The sequence below is a fragment of the Phytophthora cinnamomi genome (assembly GCF_018691715.1).
Source record: "Phytophthora cinnamomi strain GKB4 chromosome Unknown Contig117, whole genome shotgun sequence".
NCBI classification, from domain to species: Eukaryota; Oomycota; class Peronosporomycetes; order Peronosporales; family Peronosporaceae; genus Phytophthora; species Phytophthora cinnamomi.
The window spans coordinates 614,230-640,547 of NW_027151050.1; the positions used below are offsets into that span (position 1 = coordinate 614,230).

Here is a 26,318-nt window from a genome sequence, read left to right on the forward strand (position 1 = left end):
TGGATCACTTCGCGACATCTCCGACCTCCTCGTTACCTTGCACGATGGAAGCAACGACCGACATTGAAGTGGAGGGAGTTGCTCTATTTACCCCACCTCCTGCACCGACATATCGCTATGCCCTCACACTGAAGAATGAGCGTTTAAGTATTTGGATGGCAGAATCAGGGTCGAAGAAATAATGGTAGGATGTTACATGTAGCTGTCTTTGACTCGATTTGTGTTGGTAAGCTGATGCGAAGTTTCACAGGTATCTCGGTGACTTGGACCAAGACGACTTTGTGAAACCCCACAACAGTATTCCTGGGGCCAGTGCTGTTGATTACGTCAGGAAATGGACGAAAAAGTATGTTCGAAAAACTAACCGCTGCATGATTTTGTATTTTCCTTCCTAGTTGTTCTGTGAGCTACTGGGTGGTGAGCTCAATGGCCGAAAATTGACAGCATTGGCAAGTGGAGCTGTTCAATGGAACTGCGCTATCAGATCAACCCGCATTTCTCGTCGTGGGTGGCTGTGTACGAGTTCACTCTTGTTCCTGGATCTGTGGAGAGAGTCTACGATTTGGAGCAGAAGTTGCACGACAAAGAGATTGAGGTGAACCGGCTGCGCGAGGAAATGAACACCCAGACAACTGAGATTGGACGGCTGCGAGAGGATCTGAACTAGCTGCAGGGTAGCGATGTCGAACAATTGCATGCACTGATCCGTGAACAGCAAACCAAGCTAGGACAACTCGATGAAGAGTTAAGACAGCGGAGCATCGTTTTACTGGAGGCCATGCGGAAGGATAACAGCGGAAACATTTGCTGGAAGCAGGTCGACTCTGCTGATGTCGTAGTGACCGAAGGTAGCAATAGCGTGAGTATATCCCGAAGTGATGTATATGTGGTGTACGGCATTGTTCACGTTTCGCACGAGGATTTTCACCAAAATGTTTGGCTCCTCAAGAATGAGAGGAAGTACCGTTCAAGCTACGACGTCGGTATTTCTGTGGGTGGAGTTTCGTATACGTTGCTCGCAGCAATGATGCCACTGAGCCAAGGCGACGAGCTGAGTATCAGGAGCGGTAACGATATCCACGTTTTTCCATGCGCGTACATTTGGGGTATGAGCAACTCGAATACTCCCTGAAAGAAGCGTATTATTCACCATTATAATCGCAAGTGGTTGTGCAAGAACTCCGCGAAATCGAGCTCCGGGTGCCAATCGCTCGCCGCGTGGCGGAGATACCGGATACCGTGTGTACTGCACGTCCTGGCGCGCGTCAGCGGCGCGCTCGGCAAAAAGGCATCCCAAAAAATAAATAACCGATGTTCTTTAACAATAGTTTTGACGCGTCTCTGCTGAGGCTAAGTTCCAAAAGTCGATAATGTATTCCTACTCCAACCACGAGTGCGGGAGGTGATCCGTAGAATGGTGGTGTTTATCCTCTACTTGGCATGCAAACCAAGACGTATATCTTCATCCTGGAAGAAACAGATACAAGTATACTGTATATATGGATGTATGGCGCTCGGGCCCGAGAACAGCGCCAGGTCCCGAGAGGAAGAGGACGACGCGCACGCTTTGAGCGCCGAGTGCTGTTCGGAGAGAAAGGGCACCCACTCTATTTCGCTTGGGACTGCGAGTTTGTATGGGTGGCAAAAATAGCACCCTCTAAAAATTGAGCGTATCATCTGCTCCATGCAGACGAACGCAGGCGCCAAGATTGACGAGACCACAGGGGCAGCGATGCAAAGCAATAGGGGCCGGAGGTGACGAAGGATTAATGATAACACGCTTTATTTTATACTTTGGGGCTGGAAGCCGCAGCTGAGTCCTGACACCAACTATGAACACGACTCACATCGGACGCTGCAGCTGAGGCGTGGCTGCCGCCGCTCGTCTGACCCCGGGGCTGGCTGCCGCTGCGGACCTGATTTTCTTCAGCCGGAGCCAACGATCTGCGCGACGTGGTCGTATACCTTGCGGACGAACACTTCGTCCAGGATGCGGTACTCGACCACGAAGGCCAGCAGACGCTGCCAGCACGCGGCCAGCAGCTCGCCCACCTCCAGCACCACGAACGCGCGGTAGTAGCGCTGATACAGGAAGACGAACACGCGGATGAGGCCGTTGTAGAGTCCGCGCACGTTGCTGATCTGCGTCGCCAGGCCGCCGCCGCGCGAGGCGAGGCCGTTCGCTGCGCCCAATAAGTTATGCATGCGGCGCATGAGCTCGTCCACGGCGCGGCCCTCGGCGGTGGGCGTCTTGATGTCCGACAGCATGTCGTACATGATGGACACCTCGCTGTAGAAGTCCGCCGCCATCTCCTCCGCGAGGCTCACGGCCTCGGCGGGCGACACGGCCGACGGGTCCACGAAGAAGTCGGCGAACTGCATCAGCGTCGCGGGCGGCGACGCGCTCGTCGACGTCGGCGTGATCGGCGCCGGCTGGCAGGTCACAGTGATGCCAATGCTGCTGCTGGTGCTGCTGCTGTAGCTGATGTTGCTGCGCGGCTTGCTGAAGGACGCGGCGCTGCTGCGGCCGCGCAGGCGCTTGTGCGTGGCGGCATCGGGCTGGCGGCGCTGCGGGCGGCAGACGTCGATCCCGCGGCCGGCGTTCAGGCAGGGCAGGGAGGACACGCTCGGGGATCGCTCGCGCTTCATGCTGTGGGGTGGGCCCAGCAGTGCGCCAGCCAACGTCTTGGCGTTTGGCCAAGGTAACCTCAAGTGCGTACCGACGCGTTTTTCGCGAAAAGTAGCCAACTCCAGCAACGGAACGTTCTGCGCGCTGCGATTGGCTGCTTTAGTCGAAATGAGCGGCGATTAGGTCTCGAAATTTTTTCCACGAGCGCCAAAAATTTTGGATTTTGCCCGCGATTGGCTCGGCTCCGGCTCGCCGGTACCCGATACCTGGTACGCCGGGCACGCCAGCGGGCAGCCATCCCTTGGCCGGCCGATACAAGTGATGTGTCCGCGAGCTATTGGCAACATGCTGCCGCAGGATGAGCACGCTGTCTGGGCCCTAGAGCTCCTGTGGACTAAAGGCTTTAGTCTAAAACAACATGCCCACCACTGCGCTCGTCACTCGTGTTTGCTTGACCGATTCCGACTGCAACCGCTTTGCGGTCCTGCCACGAACACGATCTGGTCGACGTAACGGACCACCTTTCGTAGGATCGAGAGCTCAACGAAATGGTTCGGGCAGCAAAAACTAATCGTCGAAGCGAGGCATGTTGTGGTGGTGAAGTAAATCAACTGTGTGGCCTGGCCAACGACGCCTAGGGCTTGCGTTTTAGCAGGCGGCGAATGCAGAATGCAGTGGTTCGTGAGCATCATAAACCTTTATCTAACATTTCTTGCGCGAGGCGACTAAACCTCTTTCAGAGTAGCTGATTGAAAATTATCATTTGCTCAACGTAGGAGAAACATGCAAGGCCAGCACCAGAACTGAGCAGCAGTACACGACGACGACACCTCGTCGCTGCGAGCTCGAAAAAGGAAATGAAGGCTGCAAGAAGGTGCGAGCCATTTTTTGAGCCCAACGAGTGGCTGCCGGTGCCCGTCCCTGATTGGCTCGATCAGCCCGTAATTACGTGTCGTAAAAATGTGTCAAGCTGTAAGAACCTGAAGCTGAAGTGCTGAAACGGCAGTTGAAGTGCGGCGAATGGTATAATACTGGGGTCAGCTGGCTTATTCGCCGCCGACACTAAAATGTATTGAGCGCCGTCCAGCAGCAGCACTGTGCCTTTCTCAGTGCCACCCACCAACGCCGCTTGCTCGGCGCCCACGGCGCTTTCCTCAAACCTGAGCGGGGCCGCTATCGCGGTGATCCGCGCGTCGACGCTGGCGGCACGCTCTCAGCTGTCGCAGATCCCAGCGCCACGGCAGTCATCTTGGGCTGCGCCGGCCCGAATTGGCATGCCCTGCACCACGAACCCTGACGCCGCAGCGCGTCAGCGAGCCTTTCACATGGCGAAGGCAGTGCTGCCAACGCTCGCGACTGGCACGACGCAGTTCACAATGCGGGCAGGAGCAGGCGATGGCAGAGCTCCCCCAGAAAGTCTGATTACGACGTGTGCCGGAATATTGGCTTGCAAATTAGCGGAGTGGGACTAGATTTTGATCCGCCCTGATCCCCATACATGGCCCCAGTCGGCCGATTCTATCCGCGCAGTTCAGCTGGCAGTGCCCAGTATTCCTTCGAGCGCGGAGGCCAGACTGCATACAGAGTCGCACGGCAAGGCTGCAAGGCAGTACACGCAACAATGGACGCCAACGCGCACGCGTGCTGGAGCTCGCGGAGCAGGGCGACTGGGACGAGGTGCTGCGGCTCGTGGAGAGCAACGCCGCGCTCGCGCAGGCGCAGGACGACTTCGGCATGCTGCCGCTGCACTGGGCGTGCACGGAGCCCTCGGTGGGGCTGGACGTCATCGCGGCGCTGCTGCGTGCCTTCCCGGGCGCCTGCCAGCTCGAGAACCTGTCGGGCATGCTGCCGCTGCACGTGGCCATCAAGGCCAAGGCGCCCGGCGTGCTGCTCAGCGCGCTGCTGGACGTTTACCCGCAGGCGGCGCTGGCCAAGGACGGCGGCGGCCGCTACCCCGTGGACCTGGCCATCGCCAACGGCCTGCCGAGCTTCTCCATCGACGTCATCCGCAAGGCCGGCGCCCGCGCCGTGTCCAAACTGCACGCGCGGTCGGCGTCCACGGACGACCTGACCAGCGTCAGCAGCAGCGGCGGCGGCGGCGGCAACAACCAGAGCGAGGACGAGGAGGACGACGACATCCCCATGCTCGTGAAGACGAGGAAGCTGTCCACCGTGTCCTCGTCGATGGACCCCGTGGACTCGAGCACTATTTCCTTGCAGCTCAAGGAACTACTTTCCCAACTACACCAGCTGAGTGTAGACATCCGCGTGAACAGCACGTCGTCCTCCGGCTCGACGTACCGCAGCTCGTTCTCGAGCGCCTTCTCCTCCTCCGGCAGCGCCGAAGGCCTGACGTCAGTGCTGTGGAACCCGAGCGACCGGTTCGGCATCGTGCTGGAGCCGGCGGTGAAGGAGATGGGGGCCAGGATAAAAGGTTTCTCGTCCCGCAGCGACGTGCTGGGCGTCGAGGCGCTCGCGGTCGGCGACGTGCTCAAGAACATCAACGGCGCGTCCGTCGTGAACACGTCGTTCGCGTCCATCATGCGCTTCCTGAAGCACTCCAAGGGCACGTGCAAGCTGCGCTTCAAGAGCGCGGCCGACCCGACCACCGCGAGCAAGTGCAGCACCGGCAGCAACCCCGCCGCGGAGCAGGACAACGCCATGTACTCCAAGGTGGCCGAGATGCTGGAGGCGACGCTAAAGAAAGTCTCTGCAGTCGAGGAGACCGTGCGCCTCAGCTCGGCCATGTCCCTCTGCACATAAACGTCCCGGTCTCCTTCATGGACACCGGATCACGTGCGTGCCCGGAGTTTTGCCCTCGTGCTCGAGGATGGCGAGGCGCCAGAATATAATCGCGCCTAGGCAGAGCAGCCAGCTCGCATCCAACCTTAATGTTAACGTACACCTGCGTGGGAATATATATTTTGAAGTACGCACATGCTTACTGCCTCGCCTAGCTCGGTGCAGACCGCTCCAGCACGCAAGGCCAGGCTGGAAGGTGTCGTCACGGCATGCATGAAACCCATGATCGGCAGCTTCAATATGCGGCCTGAAATGATTGCCACATCGACACAATCATTTCAGTCCGTACCCAGGTTACCCTCCGCATCGTACTTAATCCATTCAAGGTTATATAATATGTACCTCCAGGGCAATCTTCGCATTTACTATCGCACATACGTGTCCACGCTCGACGTCGGCCAAGATGATGACCCCGGCGGCGACGCTGTCGCTCCAGGAGAAGCAGCGCGGTGCGTGTGCGCCCCTCCTCTGCTCCCCCTGCACTCCGCCTCCCTCTCTAACCCCGTATTGGCTCTCCTCCTCTCGCAGAGAACCTGCTGCGCATGCTGGACTTTAACTCGGAGAGCGCCGGCGGCTTCGCGGACGCCGCCCAGGACTCCGCGTACGTCCATGCAGCAGCACATACATAGTATCCACGACCCTGAGTCTGACGCTGTGTGTGCCTGCGCAGCGACCGCTGGGGCGACCAGTGGAAGGTGCTGGTGTACGACCGCTTCTGCCGCGACATCATCTCGCCCATCCTCAAGCTGCACGAGCTGCGCAAGAAGGGCGTGACGCTGCACATGCTGCTGGACACCGAGCGCGACGCCATCCCGGACGTCCCCGCCATCTACTTCGTGGAGCCCACGCGCGAGAACCTGGAGCGCGTCGTCTCGGACTGCGCCAAGGAGCTCTACAGCTCCGTGCACCTCAACTTCGCCTACCCGCTGAGCCGCGAGTCACTCGAGTACTTGGCCCGGGCGTCGGTGGAGGCTGGCTGCACCAGCATGGTACGTGGTGGCTGGCGTTGCAGGTTAGATACTGGAATTGTGGTTGTGACTTGTTGTATTTTTTTGTTTGTTTTTGCTTTTGTGTTAGATTGCGAAGGTGTACGACCAGTACACGAACTTTGTGTCGCTTGAGCCGAGTCTGTTCTCGCTCAACCTGCCGGAAAGCTACCGGGCGTACAACGACCCGCATGTGGCGGACACGCAGATTGAGCAGTCCATGGGCGCGATCGTTAAGGGGCTTTTCTCCGTGCTTGCCACTACCGGAAGCGTGCCGGTGATTCGCTGCCCGAATAACGATGGACCGTCGAGAATGGTGGCTGAGCAGCTTAGCTCCACGATTCGACAGCACCTGGTACGGATCGTGGAGATTTGTTTTCCTTCGTTTTATGATAGTCAGAGCTGCATCTAACTTTTTTATTGACTGAAGAATGCGAGGAATGGTGTCTTCACGGAGAACTCGTCCAACTTCCAGGTATGCCCGCTCCATACCGCGGACGTGCTAAACTTATAACTGAACAACTAATTTGTGTACGTGTGTGCAGCGTCCAGTACTTATCATCATGGACCGCAATGAAGATATTGCGTCAAGTTTGTATCACCCGTCGACATATCAGGCACTAGTCGATGATATTCTCACCATTCAGATGAACCGCGTCAAAGTGAGTGTGAAGACCTCAGGTGGCGAGGACGGTGGCGATGATGGTCGATCGGTAGAGCGCACGTACGACTTGGACGTAACAAGCGACAAGTTCTTTGAGACACATGCTGGTAGCTTGTTCCCGGACGCAATTGACGCCAATGAAGAGGAGATGAAGCAAGTTACGCGGAAGGAAGAGCAAATTCGAGCCCAGACGGGTGGCAGTGACGCACTGATGAATGGAACCAAAGATCTTGTTGCTGCTGTCGACACGCTGCCAGCACTTGTAGAGAAGAAGAAAATGTTGGAAGTCCACACGAACATTTTCCACGCAGCATTTGAGGGCGTTACGAAGCGCCACATTCCGTCGTACTCGATGCTCGAGCAAAAGCTCATCGATGGCTCGCATGTTGACAAGGCTGAGGTATTGCAGCTGCTGTCGAGCACGGAAATAGGTACACTGGCAGACAAGATGCGTCTGCTAATGATTTACTTCCTGTCGAGCGGTGCGAGTGGGGCGGAAATGGCGGAGTTCGAGAACGCCTACCAGCAATGTGCCACAGCGTCAGAGCAGCCAGAAGCGTATCTTCAAGCGTGGAAGTTCCTCAGAAAGCACTCGGCTTTCCAGCGACGTGCTAGCGTTGGAGCAAACCTGCAGTCCGAAAGTGGTGCAGGACCCGATGGTGGTGTGAACATGAGCAAATTCAAGGGTCTGGCTCAAGGTTTCCTGGCCCAGGCTGCTGCAAATTTCAAAAACTTCCTGCCGGAGAACAAGAAGCTGCATGTCACTCGCGTCACGGATGCGATTTGCGAGATGAAGCCGAACACAGAGGACGAAAGCTTTTTGTACTTGGACCCGAAGGTAATGTTACAGTGCAGCAATAATGCTTTTCATCTTTGTGTAACGCTGTGCTCTATGTTTTGCGCTCACAGATCAAGGCGAATGGCGACGTGCCCCGACAGCGATCGCCTTTCCGTGAGGTGATGGTATTTATGATCGGTGGCGGCAACTACAACGAGTATCAGAATCTGTTGGCATACGCCAAGGGACAGCAGCCACCACGATCGATCTGGTATGGCACCACGGAGCTACTTAATCCAGAGGCGTTTTTGCATCAGCTCGGCTCAATCGGTGCATAGGCCTTAAAACTAGATGCAGTCGTTATGGCCGCACGAAGTGGGCCGGAGAGAACACTAAAGTCAACGATACCGTAAGCCACTTGAACGTGTTACGGCTTATTTCGTATCTTCCGCAATGATGTTGCCTTTGTATTATCCGTGTCTTGCTCAGGATGCGGTGATTCGGCGATCTGCACTACATGTACATATGAAAAATACAAGCTTGTTCACGCTCTCTCTGCATGGTTCCTTCGCCTCAGACGCAGTCGTTCCCGCTGATATCGAGTGAGGAGAAGTCGTGCGTCGACTTCACGACCTTAGCCTTATACGCTATGGTTTTTCCGCGTGCCCATGAGAACGAGTTGTCCCACGACAGCACCACCGTGCCGTCTTCTGTTGCCGTGAAGGAGCTAGAGATGGGGGCTCCACTTGAAACACGTTCGGGTGCAACCTTTTCGCTTTCCTCAGCACCACCAATACCCTGTGTGCGGAACTTCACCGCGAAAGCGATATCTCGCTCTTTCACCACGTACTCCCAGCAAAGCGTGTCGTTGGCACTCATGCGGAACGGCAATTGCAATGTGCCACCTGCCTTGATATCCGCCTCAGTCGCTCCATCTTCACATAGCAGCAAAAATGAATTACGGCCAAGGAACCCGGTTTGGGGGATGGCATGCGTGGTGCTTCGCCCACCGAGTAGCTTCGGCAACTTGTCTCGGCTGCCTGCAAGATCCAACAATCGCTCGAGCGAGTTGCCTTCCATGTGCACCTTACGCAACTGAGTTTCCTGGAGCATTGACTTGACGCCAGTCCAGACCTTGTCGAATATCCAAGGTGCGTGCAGCACGAGCATCTTGTGCATTGATTCGGGGTAGCATTTCGTGGCGATTGAGACAAGTGGCTTCAAGCGCCCGAGCAGCTTCGGGTTGAAACGAGCGATGGAGAAGCCTGAGAGATCACGAACTTGAATAGTTTGCACCAGCCGTTCATTCTGACGACTGAGCTGGTCGAGCTTCAGTGCACGGTACTCCATCGAATAGAGGAAGAACGTTTGCCACTCGTCTTCAGTCACCTCGGTCAGCAGTTTGTGGAAGTCGGCGTAGCCCGTCATTTCAAAGTAAAACACGTGACCATCAGCAGCAGAGAAGATGTCGTACGTATCTAGGAACGGAAGATGCGGGATAATCTTCTGGAAATGAGGGAACTCATCGGGTTCCATGTTGTTGCTGACGATGTCGTCGCGAATGTCGTCGAGGTTGAGCTTCTGGCGCATAGCCAGCATCTCGCGGTACTTCGTGGCAGCCACCGAGACGTTCATCTTGTGGCCGCGCAGAAAGCGGAGCAGGCGGACGTCGCCGACCAGCTCCGCGTACTTGGCGTGTCGTTCCACCTTCAACTCCTCCTCCAAGCTTAAGCGAAGAGCTATCAACACACACAAGAACAGCAACAAAAAGCACAACCAATCCGTCAGCAGCTTGTTAACTAGCTTTACCCCCAAAGCCTGGCTAGCGCGTACCATGCAGCTGATTCTTCTCCTCCTGCGCGTCCTCGGACGCAATAAAGCAGCGCCACTCGGAGTTCTCGTCCACCGGGACCTTGGACGCGGACGCGTGCACGACCGGGATCTCGCTCAGGGCCGCGTCCTCTTCCTCCTCCCCCTCCACACTCTTGCACGAGTAGAACCGCTCCAGCCCCGGAGGTCCCTCGCCCGTCGCCCCCACCGCAGACGGCGCTCGCTCGCGGTGTTCCGGGAGGCTGAGGCGCCTCACCCGCTCCTTCTCCATGGCCTGAACCGCCAGCTCCTGCGCGAACACGCGCTCCTTGAGGTCCTGCACCTGCACCTCCTCGGCCTCGGAGATGCGGCGCGTGCGCTCCTGCTCCGCGGCTTCGATGGCCTCGGCCTGGCTGCGGCGGCGCGCCATCTCTTCCTGCACCTTGGCGATCTCGAGCTCGTGCACGCGGCGCTCGCGCTCCTGCTCCTCGGCCGAGATGGAGAGCTCCACGTTGATCTGGCGCACGACGGCCGTCTCGTCCTCGCGGTCCTTGTCCTCCTCCACGCGGCGGCGCTGCTCCTCGTCCGCCAGCGCGTCCGCCAGCTTCTTGTTGGCCGCGCGCTCCGCCTCCAGCGCCGCCAGGTCCTCGGGCGTCTCCTCGGCGGCGTCCGCCTCCTTCTTGAACAGGAACAGCCCGGCGCTGCCGTGGCGGCCCGCGCGTGAGTCCTCGTCGCCCACTGTCGTGGCCACGCCCACCTCCTCCCGCGTCGCGTCCATCGTCTCCGCCGAAAAAGATCTTCTGCGCTGCCCCGCATCTTGAAGAGCCGCATGCAGCCATTTCCTGCCGATATGGCTACATTCAACCTCTACACATTTTATACACGTAATCGTACTTAGTTCGACGATTTAAAAAAAAAACTGACCTGACCTGACCCCGTCAGGCTGCTGGAAGTGCGCGATGGCTGCGGCGCCGGAGCTCAAGGAGGGCGACTGGCTAGGTAAATGCACACGCGCAGTTGGTTGCACTTGCGTATTGTATACTCGCCTCAAGTGCTTCTCTCTCTCTGTTGATGCTGCGCTTGGCTTTTCGTTCGGTAAAGGATAACGACTGATTTTTCATCTCCTGATTGTATTTTACTTTAATGTATTTTGTGTTGTTGCAGACGTGGTGGACGGCGACGGCATCTGGAACGTGGCGCAGGTGCTGCGTCTGCCCTCGGCCGAGACGGTGGAGGTCACGTACGACTGCTGGGGCGACGAGTACAACGAGCTGCTGCCGCGCGACAGCCCGCGCATCGCGCCCTTCCACACGCACACGTGGGCCGTCAAGTGCTGGGCCAAGCTGGACACGTGGCCCTGGTGGCCGGCGCTGCTCACGGTGCGCGCGCCAGGCTCGGACGTCGCTCTTCAGAACCTGCGGCTCGAGGAGAGGCTGCTCGTGGACTTCCTGGACAACGCCGACTTCGCGGAGCGATGCCGGTCGGGCGTGCAGTTTTTTTTAATTGTTTTTTCGACTACTTAATTACTATATTTCTGTTTTTGTTTTGGTGCAGGTGCTGGGTGAAGAAAAGCAAAATCGTGCCGTTCCAGTCAGAGGAGGAGACGAGGAAGCAGCTGACCAAGCCCAAGAGGAGGAAGAAGAGCAAGGGCGAGACGCGGTCCAAGAATATGGCGCTTTCCACTGCGCGGTTGGCCCGGTGCGATGCGCGAGAGGACTTTCCAGAGTTCGTAGAGGGCACGCTGCCCGTGCAGTTTGAGCATGAATTTACGAGACCGACGGAGGAAGTGAGGAAGGAGATGGGCGAGGAGGTCTGGTTGCGCGGGTTCGCTGATAACAGAGTTAATCACGCGGCGGCGCATGCGTACACGCCGATATTCGCCGAGGTAAACAAATCTCGCGATGGGAATGGCGTGGTGTTATCAAAATCGGTGGAGGAAAAGAGTCCGAATAAAGACACAGCTCGCAATGACTCGCAGCTGGAAGATGAAAGTAGATCTACAACTGATGCCGGGAAAGATGACCAGGTTGTTGCCACGCAAGAGCCCCGAAGCTCCGACCCTGTTGTCGCTGAGCCCCAGAAAGAGAGAGTTGTGAATCCAAAGCCGAAGAATCTATCGAAAAGAGCGAGGCCAAACGATGAGGAGGAAAATTCTGACCTCACTGATAGCAGTCGAGCTGGGAAGGCTAAATCGCCGCGTTTCAAGACTGGAGAAAACAACTCAACACAGCATCGAAATGGTAACCCCATCGTTGGTAGCATCGAAGAAAATGACGCAAAAAGCGTATCGACGTCGATCTCTCCTGCAAATGTGCCTCATGTTGCAACCCGAAAGTACGGGAAAACACCGAAGGTACTAAAAACGCCGAGAAGGTCGACTTCGAATTTACCGCCTTACACTCCACCGTACGCCCGGGTTTTACTGAAGGTTAAGCCACGGAATGATTACCACGCCGCTCAGTCGTCTCAAGTTCATCATCGCACTTCTCGAGCCTCTCGCGCTCGTCATGCCACGCGCCCAGAGCCACGTGCCCCAAAAGGTAACAACGGGGGTATTGTATGTTGACTGATTGTTGTAGCTTCATCAAACGCTGTTAGATGCTAACACTTTTCTTGTCTAACTCTATGCTGCAGACCAAACGAAAACAGCTACTGTTCAACGTGTCAAACATACTCATGTTGCGGTAAGAAGGAGCGCGTCAAGCGATTCAAAGTCTGACGACGGACCTGCCAGCCCAATTAAAAGCCTCGCTAGATTGACCAAAGCCACATTGCGGGCTGACGAAAAGCTGCACAGCGTGGAGCATGCTCTGAAGGACAAACTCACCGAGCTTGCTCAGAAATCTGCCAAGGCTGAAGAGTTGCGCAGCAAATGCAATGCTTTGAGTAAGTCATTGGACTTGGTATCAGTCGATTTTGATTCATTTAAGTGACGCATCTGTTTTCTAACGTTGTCTTGATGATCTTTCAGACTCCCGTGTGCGCTTTCCTACGCTGGCTCCCCCAGAACAAACCTCCCCAGATGTAACTTCATCAAAAGATGTCCCTGCAAAGGAGTCTGCTCAAGTTAGCCGAAAGAATTCACGGCGCGAAAATAAGACAGCCAACAGATCTAATTCGTCTAGGGAACCAGCAACACTTGCTAGACGATCGGCACAGTCACAGTGTGGTATCCGGGGACTGGAACTCGCGTTGGATGACAGAATTTCAAAGCTTCAGGGTATCGATAGTGTTACCACACGTACGTGAGTTCCATGTACAATGCCTGTGCTATAGCATCTTTCTCACCGCTTATATTTGCAGGTGCTGAGTTCGATGCTATTAAGGCTGACCTGCTGAACTCGCCGGAGGTACAAGCCGCTATCACGCGACTTGAACATCCGAGTTATGGATGGTCAGCCCCCACCGGTGCGTATTGTGTTCATAGTTGTATAAACGAGATCACTTTGCTGATGGAGAATTTATTCATACGTGCAGGGACATCTTCTCGTTGGACATCAGCTTCATCAAGCGACAGTAGGCTCCGCGCGTTCGAGGCAGCGAAGTCTCGATATTCTGGATACTTGTCGGCGACAGGGTCTTCAGAGCGAAGACCGTCCCCGCGGTCACCAAGCCAACGTTTCTGCCGTTCGTGGGGGTATGAACCCGAGAACAGATCAAGTTCGGAGCGCTCGTCAAGTCCATCGTCATCGAACTCACCCCGCAGCAGCTTTGGCTTCAGTGTGAACGACAACTTCTCGATAAGCCAATGGTACCGAGACTTGTACCCGAAGGCTTTCAACTTTCAAGAACCATGATGAATTCTGGAACAGAGCACAGCGCTCTATCGTCGACGTTGATGAATTGTAGGGGAAAAAATGCTCATGCAATGTAGTGTCTGCGTGGTCGTTGAAGCCTTGTTTCTTCAGGAGTGTAGCCATGTCGAAACGTACAGAAACGAGTGCAGGGCTGGAAAAATCTCGACCACTCGTCCAAGTCGAAGCAGACCGAGATGACGGAGACCCGGACGCTGTTCGCCTGTGCGCTGGACGTGCTGACCACGGCTGACGCTTTTGCCAAGGCGGAGAAGACGACGGAGTACGTGGCGCAATGGAAGAGTGGCGAAATCAAGGTCGTGTGCAATGAGGACGACGACGTGAACAACGTGCCTGACCACCCGGCACGCCCCGACAACGTTGAGGTCGTTCCAGCTTACAAGGCTAAGCAGGGGTCCCGCAAGGCTTTTGTGCACAGGTGAGTGACAAATATCAAGAGTGTTGCTATGATTCTTGCAGCAGGCTGTCTTTGGAAGAGACCAACTAACCATCATGCACCGTGTTGCTTCCATTATACTTATTGAACAGTCTGGCGCACGCTGAGAGCTACGCGATCGATCTCATGTGGGATATGGTGTGTCGTTTTGTGCCGCACAACCTGCCGCGTGAATTCTACGATGACTGGGTCCGTATTGCTGGCGAGGAGGCAGAACACTTCAGCAGTTGGGCGCATCGTCTCACAGAGCTGGGTAGTTTCTACGGCGACATAGCTGGTCATGAAGGGCTTTGGGATGCAGCGTACGAGACCCGCGAGAGCATTCTGGCACGCTTGGCGGTGGTGCATCTTGTTCATGAAGCACGCGGACTCGATGTGTTCCCGAACGCTGTCCAGCGCTTTGAGAAGGCTAGCGACGAGGTGAGCTTGAAAATCATTCACAAGAACTACAACGAGGAGACGACGCACGTTGGGGCCGGAGTGCGCTGGTTCCGATACGTCTGTGAGCGGGACGGCGATGATCCAATTGCCAAGTTCCACGAAATTGTGCCGCAGTATTACAAGGGCACGTTGAAGCCCCCTTTCAATACAGAGGCACGGAACAAGGCCGGCATGCTGGAGGAATGGTACCTTCCGCTTAGCACGGAAAGTGTGACGAAGAAATCTGTTACCGATGCGACTGTTGATGAGACGGCTGTTGCGATTTCGACTATGAAGCTCGAGTCGTCCACGTCGTAGATGCAGCCAACAACGGGAGGAGGAGGGTGCACGAGAGTTTGACGCCATACTGATAGAGTACGTACTTTAATAGTCATTCAGAACTACGCATCAACTTAGGTTTGCAGTGATTTTACTCTTACCAAATATGTTCTTGTTCCAGTCATCAGAATTGACTTAGCATGCCATGGCGTCGCAACGGAAGCGGGTAGGAAGGCTGGAGGACAATTTGACCTCCAGCTGGAATAGGCCAAAATGGCGGTGACGACAGAGGGGCAGAACCTCCCATATGCTTCTTCACGGTTGCCTACTCAGCATAGGGCGCCAAGTGGGAGAGTGCCTTTACTCCAAAGGCGTGTAGGTGAAGACGGCGCGTCTGGAAGGCCCACTTCTAGTTCAACCGTACTGGATCAATTACCCCAGGTCGGCTAGACTACGTGGGTCGAGAATGATGTCCAGACTACTGTTGTTACTACATGTACTTGGATCCCTTTCAACGACCTCAGCAACATCGACGTACTCAATCACGTCGTACTACGCTGGAGCTGCGCACCACGGCACACCGTATTTCGTGAATGTGCGAGAGTCGTCGAGATGCGTGAGCGAACTTCCTTCCCTCGAAGGCAACAGAGTCGTGTCAATTGAGTGCACTAGCAACTATTTCGACTCGGTGCGAGACCGGTTCGGCAACTCGCCGTACGTTCTAGTGCTCCAATTCGGCAACACTCAGTGTACAAGTTTCTCTTCGGCCTTCGGAATACCAGCGTCTGACAAGTGTGTGGGCACCGGGAATCTGCCGCGTACGAACGCAAGTATCGGCAAACTAAACGCAGACGGATCCGCATCAATTCGGTGGTTTTCTGAAGGTTCGTGCTCGGAAGACTCGCAGACTAAAACAGAAGTTGCAGACCCAGAAGTGCTCAAGACCCACTTGTGCGTGAACTCGCGTAGATGGTACAGCGGTAAGGTTGCGCGCAGATTGGCTTCTAGCGACGGGAGTGGGAATTCACCCGATGCTGGCGACACTTCCACGACTGCCCCTGTGGGTAACGCAGGTACCAACAGCACTGGGGGCAACAACACAGGGAGTAGCAGCACCGACAGCAACAACTCGGGTGATTGCATCGACTGCAGTACCGGCAGCAGCACTGGTCACAGCACCTCTAGTCCTTCGACGACAGGGAATGGCGTAACAACTCCCGCTAGTACCACTAATTCACCTACGACATCGAGCACACGTACCAATTCCAGCAGCTCCACCACGCCTTCGACCACGTCGACCCCAACCAGCACCACTGCAAGCTCAACCAATACCAACAACAGCAAAAACCAAGTCACCAGCTCCCCTTCACACACATCAACAAGTTCCAGCAGTGGATCTACATCGCCCATCACGACTGCAACTCCAACAACAAACGTGACGAACAGCAGCGGCAGCACCGTAGGCAATGATTCGAGCTTGTCTCCCGCGTCAGACTCAAGCGGGGGAACAAACAACAACACCTCCACTTCCAGTGAATCTGGAAGTGGTGTCAGCATCGGCGTCATCGTCGGAATTGCCTGTGGCTGCATCGCTGTTGTCTTGGCAATCTGTGGCCTACTCTTCGTTGTTTATCAGCGACACAATCAAGGAAAACCCGCAGACGATTCCTACTTAAGACCAACAACTACGGCAGCCTCAGGCGACCTGACAATGACTCAGGGAATGGTGCGCGGACAGACCGGGTTGTGGAGCGACGACATCATCACCGCCAAGCGAATATCACGCAACAAGGTCCAGGTCCGAGACCTCATCAGCCAGGGCGGATACGGAGAAGTGTACGCCGGGGTCTTTCATGGTCGGTCGGTCGCCGTCAAAATGCTGCTCCCAGCTACACGCACCGACATCAAGCAAGTGAACAACTTCCTGGCGGAAGCCAAGATGGCGGCTACGATGGACCACCCGCGCATCGTTTCTTTGGTCGGAATCGCCTGGGACTCGCTGTCTGACCTTTGTGTCGTGTTTGAGTTCATGGAAGGCGGCGACCTCCGAAGCCTGTTAGACAAGTACCAGCAGAATCACCACCCGGTGGGTCTGGACCACCAGAAAGCCACCATCGCGATCCACGTCTGCCACGCGCTCACGTATCTGCACTCGCTGTTGCCGTCCATTATCCACCGTGATCTCAAGTCTCGCAACGTCCTGCTTAACCGTGAGCTGGAGGCCAAGCTGACGGACTTCGGCGTTTCAAGAGAACGCCTAGACGGCACCATGACGGCGGGCGTCGGCACGTCGCTGTGGATGGCGCCCGAGGTGATGATGGGGGAACGCTACGACGACAAGGCGGACATTTTCTCGCTTGGTGTGTTGCTGTCGGAGCTAGACATGCACTCGCTGCCGTACGCGCGCGAGAAGCAGACGATGTCGGACGCGATATTGTTGCACCGCATTGTGTCGGGGACAGTTCGGGTGTCGTTTTCACCGTACAGTCCTCGTGAGTTCCAGGACTTGGGCTATGCGTGTGTGTCTGTGAACCCTCGTGATCGGCCGACAGCGGCCGAAGCTCTCTACAGGATGCAGCTCATCCTGTCCAACAATACTTTGTACGACAACGGTCATAGTAATGGGAGGTCTCACTTGGAGTGCAGTGGTTCGTCAGACTCGGGCAGCTACACCATTTAGCGTGATCGTTTCAGCTTAGTCCATTGTTTTAACACGTTTTGTGCGAGTTTTTTTTTAACAAACTACGCTAAAGTCCGAAACAAATCCAGTTCCTCAAACTGCAACATCATGATGTCCAAGCGGCCAATCTCCAGCAATGTCTCCCCTGCCAACGACGCCAAACGCCGCCGATCCGGCACGCCACAAGACCAGCAACATGAGCCCGCACCAATTGCCTACCCGAGACTCGAAGCCGCGCGTTTCCCGCCTGCAATCCTAGCTCTACCGCACATCCTCAAGCAGATCGACGTCTGCCTCATGACCGACGAAGAAGCTCTGATGGAGGCGGCCAGGACGGGGCTCACAGATTGGCTCGACGACCTGCTACCCGACGTCGACGACGGCAGCGTGGCCAGCGCTGTGTTGGAGGCCTCTCGACACGGCCACGTTGACTGCGTGGAATTGTTGATTGACGAGTACAAGTACGCCGAGAGAGGACTTGGACCTTACACGTACTGGGAAAACTTACTGAAAGCAGTGGAGGCAGCGGCAATCAATGGCCACCTCGACGTCTTAAAGTTGCTGCTGGGCGAGGCCTCCCCTGTGCCGGGTGACTTGAGAAAGGGTGAACTGTGTGGCTCGGTGCATGGGGCGTTGCTTGTAGCAGCAGAGGGTGGTCACCTGGACGTGGTCAAGTTCATGGTGCAATATGCAAAAGAGCAGGACTTTTGTGCATATGATTTACTCTTCCATAGCTCCACCGCATTGGCACGCGCCATTTCTGGTGGCCAGACGGCGGTGGTGGAGTATCTGCTGGGCTTGGAAGAGTTCACGTGGGACCTACAAAAAGCGTTCGTGGCGGCGGTGGGTGTCAAAGACAACTCTCTGGCTGACAGAATGTACGAGCTATTCGTGCAGACGTCCAAAAAGGAAGAGTTATTTATTGAGCTGGCGTGTGGCGGATACCTTGATGCCGTGAAGTATCTGTACGAGACTGGACACAACGACTCTGATATGATCGGGGAGGCCTTTGTGGGAGCAACTCAGTGGAGAGGGAATGATGCACTGGAGTTTCTGCTCAGTACTGGTCGGGTTTCATCTGAGGCATTTGATAGGGGCTTCGAGAAGGCGGTTGTCTCTTCGTGGGACGGTGTGAACGTGGTTCCGTTTCTGTTGGAGAAGAAGAGAGCGTCAGCAAAGTCGATCAATCAGGCGTTTGTGGCTTCGTCAAGTAGTGACATTCTCGAAATTCTGCTTGAACGCGCGAACATCTTGGACGAGTCAATTCGTAACGTGTTTGAGAGAGCAATGGGGGGCTTATGTGAGTATTACTCCAAAAGAGAAAAGGAGGAGGTTCGAATTATCAAGCTGCTGTACGCGAAGGTCTGCATTCCGGCTGAGATGATCGGCAGAGCGTTAGTGGCCGCAGCTTCAAAGGGACATTCTGAGCTGGTAGCGTTATTGCGTGGTGATGACCGTATTTCTGCTGAAATGGTGGGCGAAGCTTTCGCTGGTGCAGCCACACGGAAGAACAGTGATTTGATGATGTCCTTGTACAATTCGGGTATCTCTCCTGACACGATTCTCGTTGCGTTCGCCGAAGCCGCTTGTCGAAAGCGAATTCGCAATGTGAAAGAACTGGTGAAACTACTTTCAAACCCAGATCTCGTACCTCCTGAATTCAAGCACAAGGCTTTCGTGATTGCAGCCCGACTTGACCATGACACCGTTCTCCAACTTTTGTGTGAAAGTGGCAATGACTTATGGCCACTGACGACACTCAAGGTAGCGCTTGCTGTTTCGAAACAAGATGAAGTCAAACATTTTATTCGCAAGGTGATTTGCGATCAGCTTTTCGACCCAAAATGCCCGTGGGCTCGTTGAGGCGTCGACGTTCGTGGAAAACTGGAACGATGACTCGACTATCAACACGTGGCTACGATAATGCAGAAGAATAATACGTATCTTATTGCACGCTGTATAACTACGAAAGCAAGGTATGCAAGGTATTATTCAGCGGTGGTATTGGTCACAACAGTGATTGAGGTGTTCGTGGTGCTGCTGGTGCAGAATTGGTGGTAGCCGTGGATGTTTTCGTCGGTGGGATTGAGGTGTTGTTGCCATTGGAGCTGGGAACACTCGATCATAAGCCTACTGCTGTACCATTTGCCAGTTGCCGTCGCAATAATGAGTCTCGCGAATTTACTGATCAACAGTGTCTGTACTCACCCATGAGTCGTTTGAGCACGCGCCAAGTGAGATAACCACTGAATTGAAGCTGATCCGTTTAGTTGATGATGCAAACAAGAGAGAAACGAAGAGTTTACCACGTACATGTAGTATCAAGACTGCAAAGAATAGTTACACAATTCGGTCACTAAGTTCCAACTACACATCGATTTAGATCACTACCAAGACGCGACAGAAATTCACCCCACCTATACATCCATCCCGACCTTGCTTACATCTGTGGAGTCACCATGTCCGAAGTCACGCCGCAGGTTCCATCACTAGAAGAGCTGCGGGCGAGACGGATGTAGCCGTTCTCACCCCAGTATGTACCCCACGAGTTGCGAATCTTAATCGACGAAGAATCGTAGCCCACCGCAACGACAGCGTGATCGAGCTCCCAAGTATCACATGAAGACACCACACCGCCCGTGTACTGCTTCCAGACGTTGTTTCCCGACGCAACCGCAACGATCACGGGGTGTTCGTTGATTGCACTCAGAAGTCCATCCTCGCCCGACACTTGCGAGTAGCCTGTGAGACCAGTTTCTTTCGCCTCGCAGCTGGAGCTGCACGAATCCGCGTAGCCGCTGTCCGCTGTGTACGGGTAGCTGTCTTCGGTGCAAAGCCCATTTTGCTGCACGTAGTCGAGGGCGTATTCCGGAGCACCTCCATTACAGCCCCAATCTTGCGAATCGCAGCTCACCAATTGTTGCTCCGAGTACTTGGTGAGTGACGTTTTCCCGTTCGCAATGCATTGCGCAGACTCGACTGCTGACACAGTAGCAAAGGCCCAGCAAGATCCACAAGAACCCTGACTTTGGATCGGAGCCACGCACTCAGTTGTCGTCCAGTCCACAGACCCAGAACTATCGGTGACCTTCTCCGTCACTGACGGGGACGAAATCACAGGCGTACTCGTCGTTGGGGTGGGTGTCGGTTTTGAGTGAGGGCGCCAATCCCAGATATTCGAGAACTGGTAGCTTGCCTGGCTTCCACCCGTGCCCTCAGCGAGTACATTAGTGGAACTACCAGCCGCTGGCTGAACGGTGCCCTCGCTAAGCCCACTGATTAGATTTCCGAGGAGAGACTCGATACTTTGCAACCACGAAGAAGTGTCGGAACTTCCGCTGATGAGATCGCTTGCCGAATCCGAGCCGGTCTCGCTGCGGAGTTGGCGTGTAGCCGCTCTGCTGCTGCTCCCCGTTGAGTTGCCACGAATGTACGAATTGAGCACGTACGTGTTGAACTCATCGTTAGTCATCGCCGAAAACGGTGACATGATGGAGAAGTTTGCTTGTGGGTTGGTGGCCTGTACGCTAGCAATGCTTTGCTTGGTCAAGAATATGCGTTGACGAAGGTCCTCTTCTTGATCATCAGCACTGCGGTCTTCCGACACTGGCATCCAACCATTCTTCTGGGCAACGTCGCCGAACATGTTTCTCCACTCGTCGAGATCGGCCTGGACCGTATCCTTCTCTTCAAGGTATCGCTGGTAGTTGATCCCAGCGTGCATCGGTCGGGCGACAACAGTGGTTTTCGCCACAATTGAAGCAGCGGCTATCGCGAAGCAAAGAGTTGAAGTGTACATCGCGATGACGGGGACGGGAGTGGGAACGTTGAGTTTCTCTGATGAGCGTCGATTGCAGTCGTTGCTGTTGAACTTGTTGGCTTGAGGGAGGATTCGTGAATGAGCTCTGGGAGCTGCCGCTTTTCACCGCAGGTCTTGCTAGTCAACGTAGATCAGATCAGGCGCGCTATACTTGCAGCATTCACGGACGGCTTGACGCCAACTTGTCCGCTGAAGCCACTTCTCGAGTTCCCCGCGAACAGAGAAAAGCAAGCTTCCACCCTGTTGTGGAGCCAAGTTCAGACGAAACTCGCGTCGGTGACCCGATCTGAACATCCCAGCTGGAAGATCGGACATTTCCCTGCCATGTTTGACCAGGTAACCCCTCGCATCCATCCACTCGCCTGCGCTCCAACCACCATAACAGCGAGTGCCCCCGGGACAGTTGTTAGCAAGGGGAGACTTCAGTACCCAAATTCTCCTGGTTGAGACCGGGATACTCCCGCCTTCCCTTTACTGGAAGTGACTTGTACACTCTTCTCTTACGATGAAGAAACCACCACAAAACTCGGCATCTCGTCATTGCCATGTGCCTATCGTTCGCTGGTGCTTCAAGTGGCGCAGAAATCAAGTACTTCTTGCTACTTGAACGATTTCTTTTTTGGTTTCGGGGTGCGGCTGCAGCTGTTTACACGTTGCTCTACAAAACTTAACAAAAAACGCGATCCATGAAGATACATAGCATTCGTCGTAGTCTTGGTAATTTAAAAGCTGAGTTGTGATTCGCTGGCATCAATATATGCAATTTCGTTACGTGTGCGGTCCGCAAGAAATTTGTGTGGTGATGAATCAACCAAACAAACGAGGCCGAGGAATACGTCATAGGCTATTATTTACAAGTAGTTGACTGATACTTTAACGCATGGACATCTAGGCAAAATTCAGAAGCACTCGAGGCTTCCAGGTTACATCTTCGGGCGCGACATATCGGTGAGCATGCCGCAGGTGCCCGTGTCAGACGAGCTCCGTGCGATTCGAACGTAGCCGGCCTCGCCCCAGTTTTCGCCCCAGGAGTTTCGGACTTTGAAACTGAGTGCGTCGTAGCCCACAACAAGAACGGCGTGGTCCAGTTCCGTCGTCTGGCAACTCGACATGACGCCACCCGTGTACTGCTTCCAAGCTGCGTTGCCTGAAGCCACTGCAGTAACAACGGGTTGCGACTTCAGAGCCTCAATGAGACCAGCTTCGTCGCCTTCTTTAAGGTGCTCGTACCCAGTGATGCCGGTTTTGCTCATCGAGCAGCTAGCACTGCATGACGGCGAGGCTCCGTCACTTGAAACGTAGGGGTATGCACTCTCCGAGCACAGACCGTTCTGCTGGATGTACTCGAACGCGTACACCGGAGCGCCGCCGCCGCAGCCCATGTTCTGCCTATCGCACCCGACCAGTTGTTGCTCCGAGTATTTGTTCACACCCGATCGACTGCCCTTAATACACTGCAACGACTCCACCGCCGCCACAGAGGCGAACGCCCAGCAGGAACCGCATTGGCCTTGGCTTTGGACGGGGGACATGCACGGAGATGCAGACCAATCGATCGAGTTATCCGTTCTGAGCGTTGCCTTCTCCGTGCGGACGGGAGTCGAAGGCTTTTTCGTGACAGGCTCAACAACGGGAGCACGAGTCTTCGGCTTGGGGGAAGGAGTCTTCGGAGCTGCAGTAACTGGAATCGGCGCCGGTGTCGGAGCTGGTGTAGGAGCTGGTGTCGGAGCTGGTGTCGGAGCTGGTGTAGGAGCTGGTGTCGGAGCTGGTGTCGGAGCTGGTGTCGGAGCTGGTGTCGGAGCTGGTGTCGGGGCTGGAGTTACTGGAGCTTGAGTTACAGGAATTGGTGCCGCAGTCGCGGGGCTCGGTGCGACGGTAGCAGGTTGGTACCATTGATTGTTGGCAGGCTGGACCCAATGGCTGTTGGCTGGCTGGTTGTTGGTCGAGGAGTCCGCGTCCTTGGCGACCGTGTCGGTGGCAGGCTTCACCGTGCCGATAGTCCACGAGCCGCCCATTTGCTGCTGCAGGCTTTGCATCAGGGCATTGATCATGTCTTGCATGTTCGTGAAAGTGTAAACCTCCTGCTGCTGAAGCGATCGAAGAGATCGCTTCGTGGTGGCGACCTTCGGGACTGTCGTAGCTGGCGCCGGGGTCCTGGTGTGGTTGCCGCGAACGTACGAGTTGAGGACCTTGGAGGCGAACTCCTCCTTGGTGAGCGCCGAGAACGGGGTCATAATAGAGAAGCTGGCGTTCGGGTTGGCAGCCTGCGCCTCGAGGACGTCCTGCTTGCTCATGAAAATGCGCTGGCGCAGATCCTCGTCGACGTCGACGGAGCTGCGCTCTTCGGAGAAGTCCGGCATCCAGTTGTTCTTGGTGGAGGTGGCGAGGAACTGCTCCTTCCAGCCTTTGAGATCGGCGTCGGCGTCGTCATATTCGGCCAGATACCGTTCGTAGTTGATGTTGGCATGCATCTGCCGCGCTTCAACGGCCGAAAGCGTTGAAGCTGCCAATACACACGTCACGATCCATGCAGCCGACTTCATTGTTGTAATTGAAGTCGAAGACGTGCACTTGCAGACGGAAAAATTAATAATGAGAATCGACCACCACGTCAAGTTGACGGTCAATTGGCATCCACCGAGACTGAAGCCACGGCGGGGAGCGGAGTCTACAGGATCCATCTGATCGCCATATTCACACGAACCATATGTCGACAAAGAGCCAATCCAACTGGAGCTGTTGGGCGGCTCGTTCGAGCAGCAAAAAATCTAAGAATCTGTTCGGAGACTTTGAGGCGAGCGCCGACTTCTACCAGATCAGGTGCTGTTCGCTGGCCACTTCTTCACGAAAGAACTCGGTCGCGACAGCGACCGTGCTCGTTCGTTTCGTGTGCCTTTCGCGTTCACTTGCATCAAGTTCACTTCTCACCAATGTCCGTTCGACGACTATCGAGCCGCGTCCGATTGAGTTAGGACTCGCAGGCAAGACGTCTTTCCTGTAAGTTAGTAAATTTGCGATGTCACGCGTTGCACAGGGCACCACGCGGTTTGCTGGAACCGTGCGCGGCATTGCTGGTCTGACCGTCCAGCCAGCATCGCATGGCTTGGGTCAACTCGGTGATGGCTGGAACGGGGACAACCCACTCAGCTGTGCTCTCTTGGGCCAGCATGCGCACGACTGCAGACTGACATACATACTACATGTAGTAGGATGCAGAGGCGCGGACCTGCCCGCGTGAGCGCCAAGTGGCGGACCTTGTGGAGATATCATGGCCGTGGGGGACATCTGGCTTATCGGGGGTCTGGTCAACGACCGAAGTTGAAGTCTCCGCTCTTCGGCACCGCACTCGAGGACAAAGCCTTGCTGTTCGTTTACTTGTTATTGACGCAGATTAACTCCTGTTGCATTCTTCACTACACTACACTCTCTCACTCACACCGATACATATAAAAAAACATACACATCCTGAGCGCCTAGAAGGTGGGGTACGACATGTCGCCGTACATGCCACAGGTGCCCGTGCTGTCACTCGTTCGCTCTAGTCGAATGTAGCCTTCCTCGCCCCAGGATTCGCCCCACGAGTTGCGGATTTTCCACTCGCTGTCCGTGTAGCCGACCACCACGACGGCGTGATCGAGCTCGCTGGTATCGCACGACGAGATCACGCCGCCCGTGTACTGCTTCCACGCATTGTTGCCCGACGCCACCGCGACAATGACGGGCTGCTGGGCGACTGCAGTGGCAAGCCCCGACGCGTCGTCTACTGTCTGGTAGCCGGTGATGCCCGTTTTGACTGCTGAGCAGCCCGAAATGCACGACGCAGACGTGCCGTCCGTCGACGTGTACGGGTAGTCGGCTTCCGTGCAGAGGCCATTCTGCTGGACGTACTCCATGGCGTAGACTGGGGCGCCTCCATTGCACCCGTAGTTCTGGGTATCACAGCTCGCGAGCTGCTGCTCCGAGTACTTGTTGAGCGACTTCTGGCCACCGTTGATGCATTGGCCCGACTCGATGGCCGCCGCGGTGGAGAACGCCCAGCAGTCACCGCACGAACCTTGGTTCTGAATGGGGGACATGCAGCTCGAGTCCGTCCAGTCCACCTCGTTCGAGCTGGACGTTGCAGACGTATCGGTAGCCTTCACCGTTGACGTGGACGCAGAAGACTTGGTCGACGAGGTCGTGCTGGGAGTTGCCGCTGTCGGGGTCGGGGTGGTTGCAGGAGCTTCCGTGGCTGGAGCGGCAGTAACGGGGATGGTTGGCGCCGGCGTCGTCGGAGTCGGTGTAGTCGAGCTGGAATCGGAACCGTCAGCAGGCTTGACGGTCTCCGGTTGGAAGTCATTCCGGCCCATTCCACCGAAGTTGAAGCCGGTGCCCCATTGCTGCCAGAGCGACGAGAAGCCCGAGCCGAAGCCAAAGTTCGACGCTGTGCTGGCCGCCGATCCGGACGAGGTGGTGACAGTCGTAGATTCCGTTCCTGGACCGGAAGAAGTAGTCGTCGTTGTCGTTGTGCTGCTCTTGCCGTCGGCACCGGTTGTCGTGACACTCTTGACGCTAGTCGTCGTGTAACTCGTGTCGCCCAGGACAGTCGTCTGCGCGTTGCTAGGGGTTCCGCTGCTAGTGGATGTGGTCACCGTCTTGGACGTGGCGTCACTGCTGGGTGAGCCGCTGCTGAACGTGGTTTTGGTGCTGCTGCTTCGGTGCCAGCTGCGGAGCCGGCGACTAGCGGAAGTGCTGCTACCTACAGACGAAGACCCGTTGTGTGCCCGGTAGGCCTTGCCCACGTAGGCGGAGAACTCGTCGTTCGTGAGCAGGGTGAACGGTGTGTTGGTGGAGAAGTTGGCGTTCGGGTTCAGCGCCTGGATGGCGGAGATGTTCTGCTTGGTCATGAAAAACCGCTGGAGGTGGTCCTCCTCCTCGTCGTCGATGCTGCGCTCTTCCGAGTTGCCGCTGGAAGGCGGCATCCAGCCGTTCTGCTTGGCCATATCGCCGAAGTTGGACTTCCAGTCGGCTAGCTCCTGCTTGGTCACGTCCCGCTCGGCCAGGTAGCGGTGGTAGTCGATTCCGGCGTGCATTTGTCGTCCGCTCACTCCGGACACTGCGGCTGCCGCGACCACCGCAACGCCGATGCAGCGGAGTGCACGGACACTGGTGGATCGGTCTCGCGACTGCATTGTGGTTTTCTATCACGCGCTACGTTCGA

The 26,318-nt window shown here is 55.7% G+C and overlaps 9 protein-coding genes across 10 annotated transcripts; 5 read left to right on the plus strand and 4 right to left on the minus strand.

Annotated features, from left to right (window-relative positions):
- Positions 1–1,926: 1,926 nt before the first annotated feature.
- On the minus strand, positions 1,927–2,649 carry IUM83_10450 (uncharacterized protein; the record flags this gene model as incomplete). Its single annotated transcript, XM_067934958.1, has 1 exon — positions 1,927–2,649. The coding sequence occupies one exon, from the start codon at positions 2,647–2,649 to the stop codon at positions 1,927–1,929; it is 723 nt and encodes a 240-aa protein (XP_067781416.1).
- A 1,624-nt stretch (positions 2,650–4,273) lies between these two features.
- IUM83_10451 (Membrane trafficking and cell signaling protein HRS) lies at positions 4,274–5,392 on the plus strand (the record flags this gene model as incomplete). Its single annotated transcript, XM_067934959.1, has 1 exon — positions 4,274–5,392. The coding sequence occupies one exon, from the start codon at positions 4,274–4,276 to the stop codon at positions 5,390–5,392; it is 1,119 nt and encodes a 372-aa protein (XP_067781447.1).
- Positions 5,393–5,834: 442 nt separating this feature from the next.
- On the plus strand, positions 5,835–8,197 carry IUM83_10452 (SEC1 family transporter SLY1; the record flags this gene model as incomplete). Its single annotated transcript, XM_067934960.1, has 7 exons — positions 5,835–5,880; positions 5,960–6,032; positions 6,102–6,420; positions 6,509–6,772; positions 6,848–6,892; positions 6,963–7,919; positions 7,991–8,197. The coding sequence occupies 7 exons, from the start codon at positions 5,835–5,837 to the stop codon at positions 8,195–8,197; spliced, it is 1,911 nt and encodes a 636-aa protein (XP_067781417.1).
- A 235-nt stretch (positions 8,198–8,432) lies between these two features.
- On the minus strand, positions 8,433–10,446 carry IUM83_10453 (Phosphatidylinositol transfer protein SEC14; the record flags this gene model as incomplete). Its single annotated transcript, XM_067934961.1, has 2 exons — positions 8,433–9,598; positions 9,693–10,446. 2 exons carry the CDS (start codon positions 10,444–10,446, stop codon positions 8,433–8,435), a joined length of 1,920 nt encoding a protein of 639 aa, XP_067781516.1.
- Positions 10,447–10,627: 181 nt separating this feature from the next.
- IUM83_10454 (PWWP domain) lies at positions 10,628–13,465 on the plus strand (the record flags this gene model as incomplete). Of its 2 annotated transcripts, none has more annotated exons than XM_067934963.1 (9): positions 10,628–10,667; positions 10,833–11,155; positions 11,284–12,002; positions 12,097–12,208; positions 12,303–12,352; positions 12,424–12,554; positions 12,640–12,909; positions 12,972–13,076; positions 13,146–13,465. In XM_067934963.1, 9 exons carry the CDS (start codon positions 10,628–10,630, stop codon positions 13,463–13,465), a joined length of 2,070 nt encoding a protein of 689 aa, XP_067781421.1. The 2 variants fall into 2 exon arrangements, with proteins under 2 accessions (XP_067781421.1, XP_067781420.1); XM_067934962.1 differs by having other exon boundaries at positions 10,833–11,148; positions 11,223–12,002.
- Positions 13,466–13,659: 194 nt separating this feature from the next.
- IUM83_10455 (uncharacterized protein) lies at positions 13,660–14,699 on the plus strand (the record flags this gene model as incomplete). Its single annotated transcript, XM_067934964.1, has 3 exons — positions 13,660–13,901; positions 14,012–14,641; positions 14,693–14,699. The coding sequence occupies 3 exons, from the start codon at positions 13,660–13,662 to the stop codon at positions 14,697–14,699; spliced, it is 879 nt and encodes a 292-aa protein (XP_067781422.1).
- A 1,089-nt stretch (positions 14,700–15,788) lies between these two features.
- Positions 15,789–16,184, minus strand: IUM83_10456 (uncharacterized protein; the record flags this gene model as incomplete). The annotated part of the gene is made up of 1 exon (XM_067934965.1): positions 15,789–16,184. One exon carries the CDS (start codon positions 16,182–16,184, stop codon positions 15,789–15,791), a length of 396 nt encoding a protein of 131 aa, XP_067781423.1.
- A 1,222-nt stretch (positions 16,185–17,406) lies between these two features.
- On the plus strand, positions 17,407–19,161 carry IUM83_10457 (uncharacterized protein; the record flags this gene model as incomplete). Its single annotated transcript, XM_067934966.1, has 1 exon — positions 17,407–19,161. One exon carries the CDS (start codon positions 17,407–17,409, stop codon positions 19,159–19,161), a length of 1,755 nt encoding a protein of 584 aa, XP_067781448.1.
- A 3,580-nt stretch (positions 19,162–22,741) lies between these two features.
- IUM83_10458 (papain-like cysteine protease C1) lies at positions 22,742–26,190 on the minus strand (the record flags this gene model as incomplete). The annotated part of the gene is made up of 3 exons (XM_067934967.1): positions 22,742–22,946; positions 23,009–23,621; positions 25,173–26,190. The coding sequence occupies 3 exons, from the start codon at positions 26,188–26,190 to the stop codon at positions 22,742–22,744; spliced, it is 1,836 nt and encodes a 611-aa protein (XP_067781419.1).
- Between the last annotated feature and the right edge of the window lie 128 nt (positions 26,191–26,318).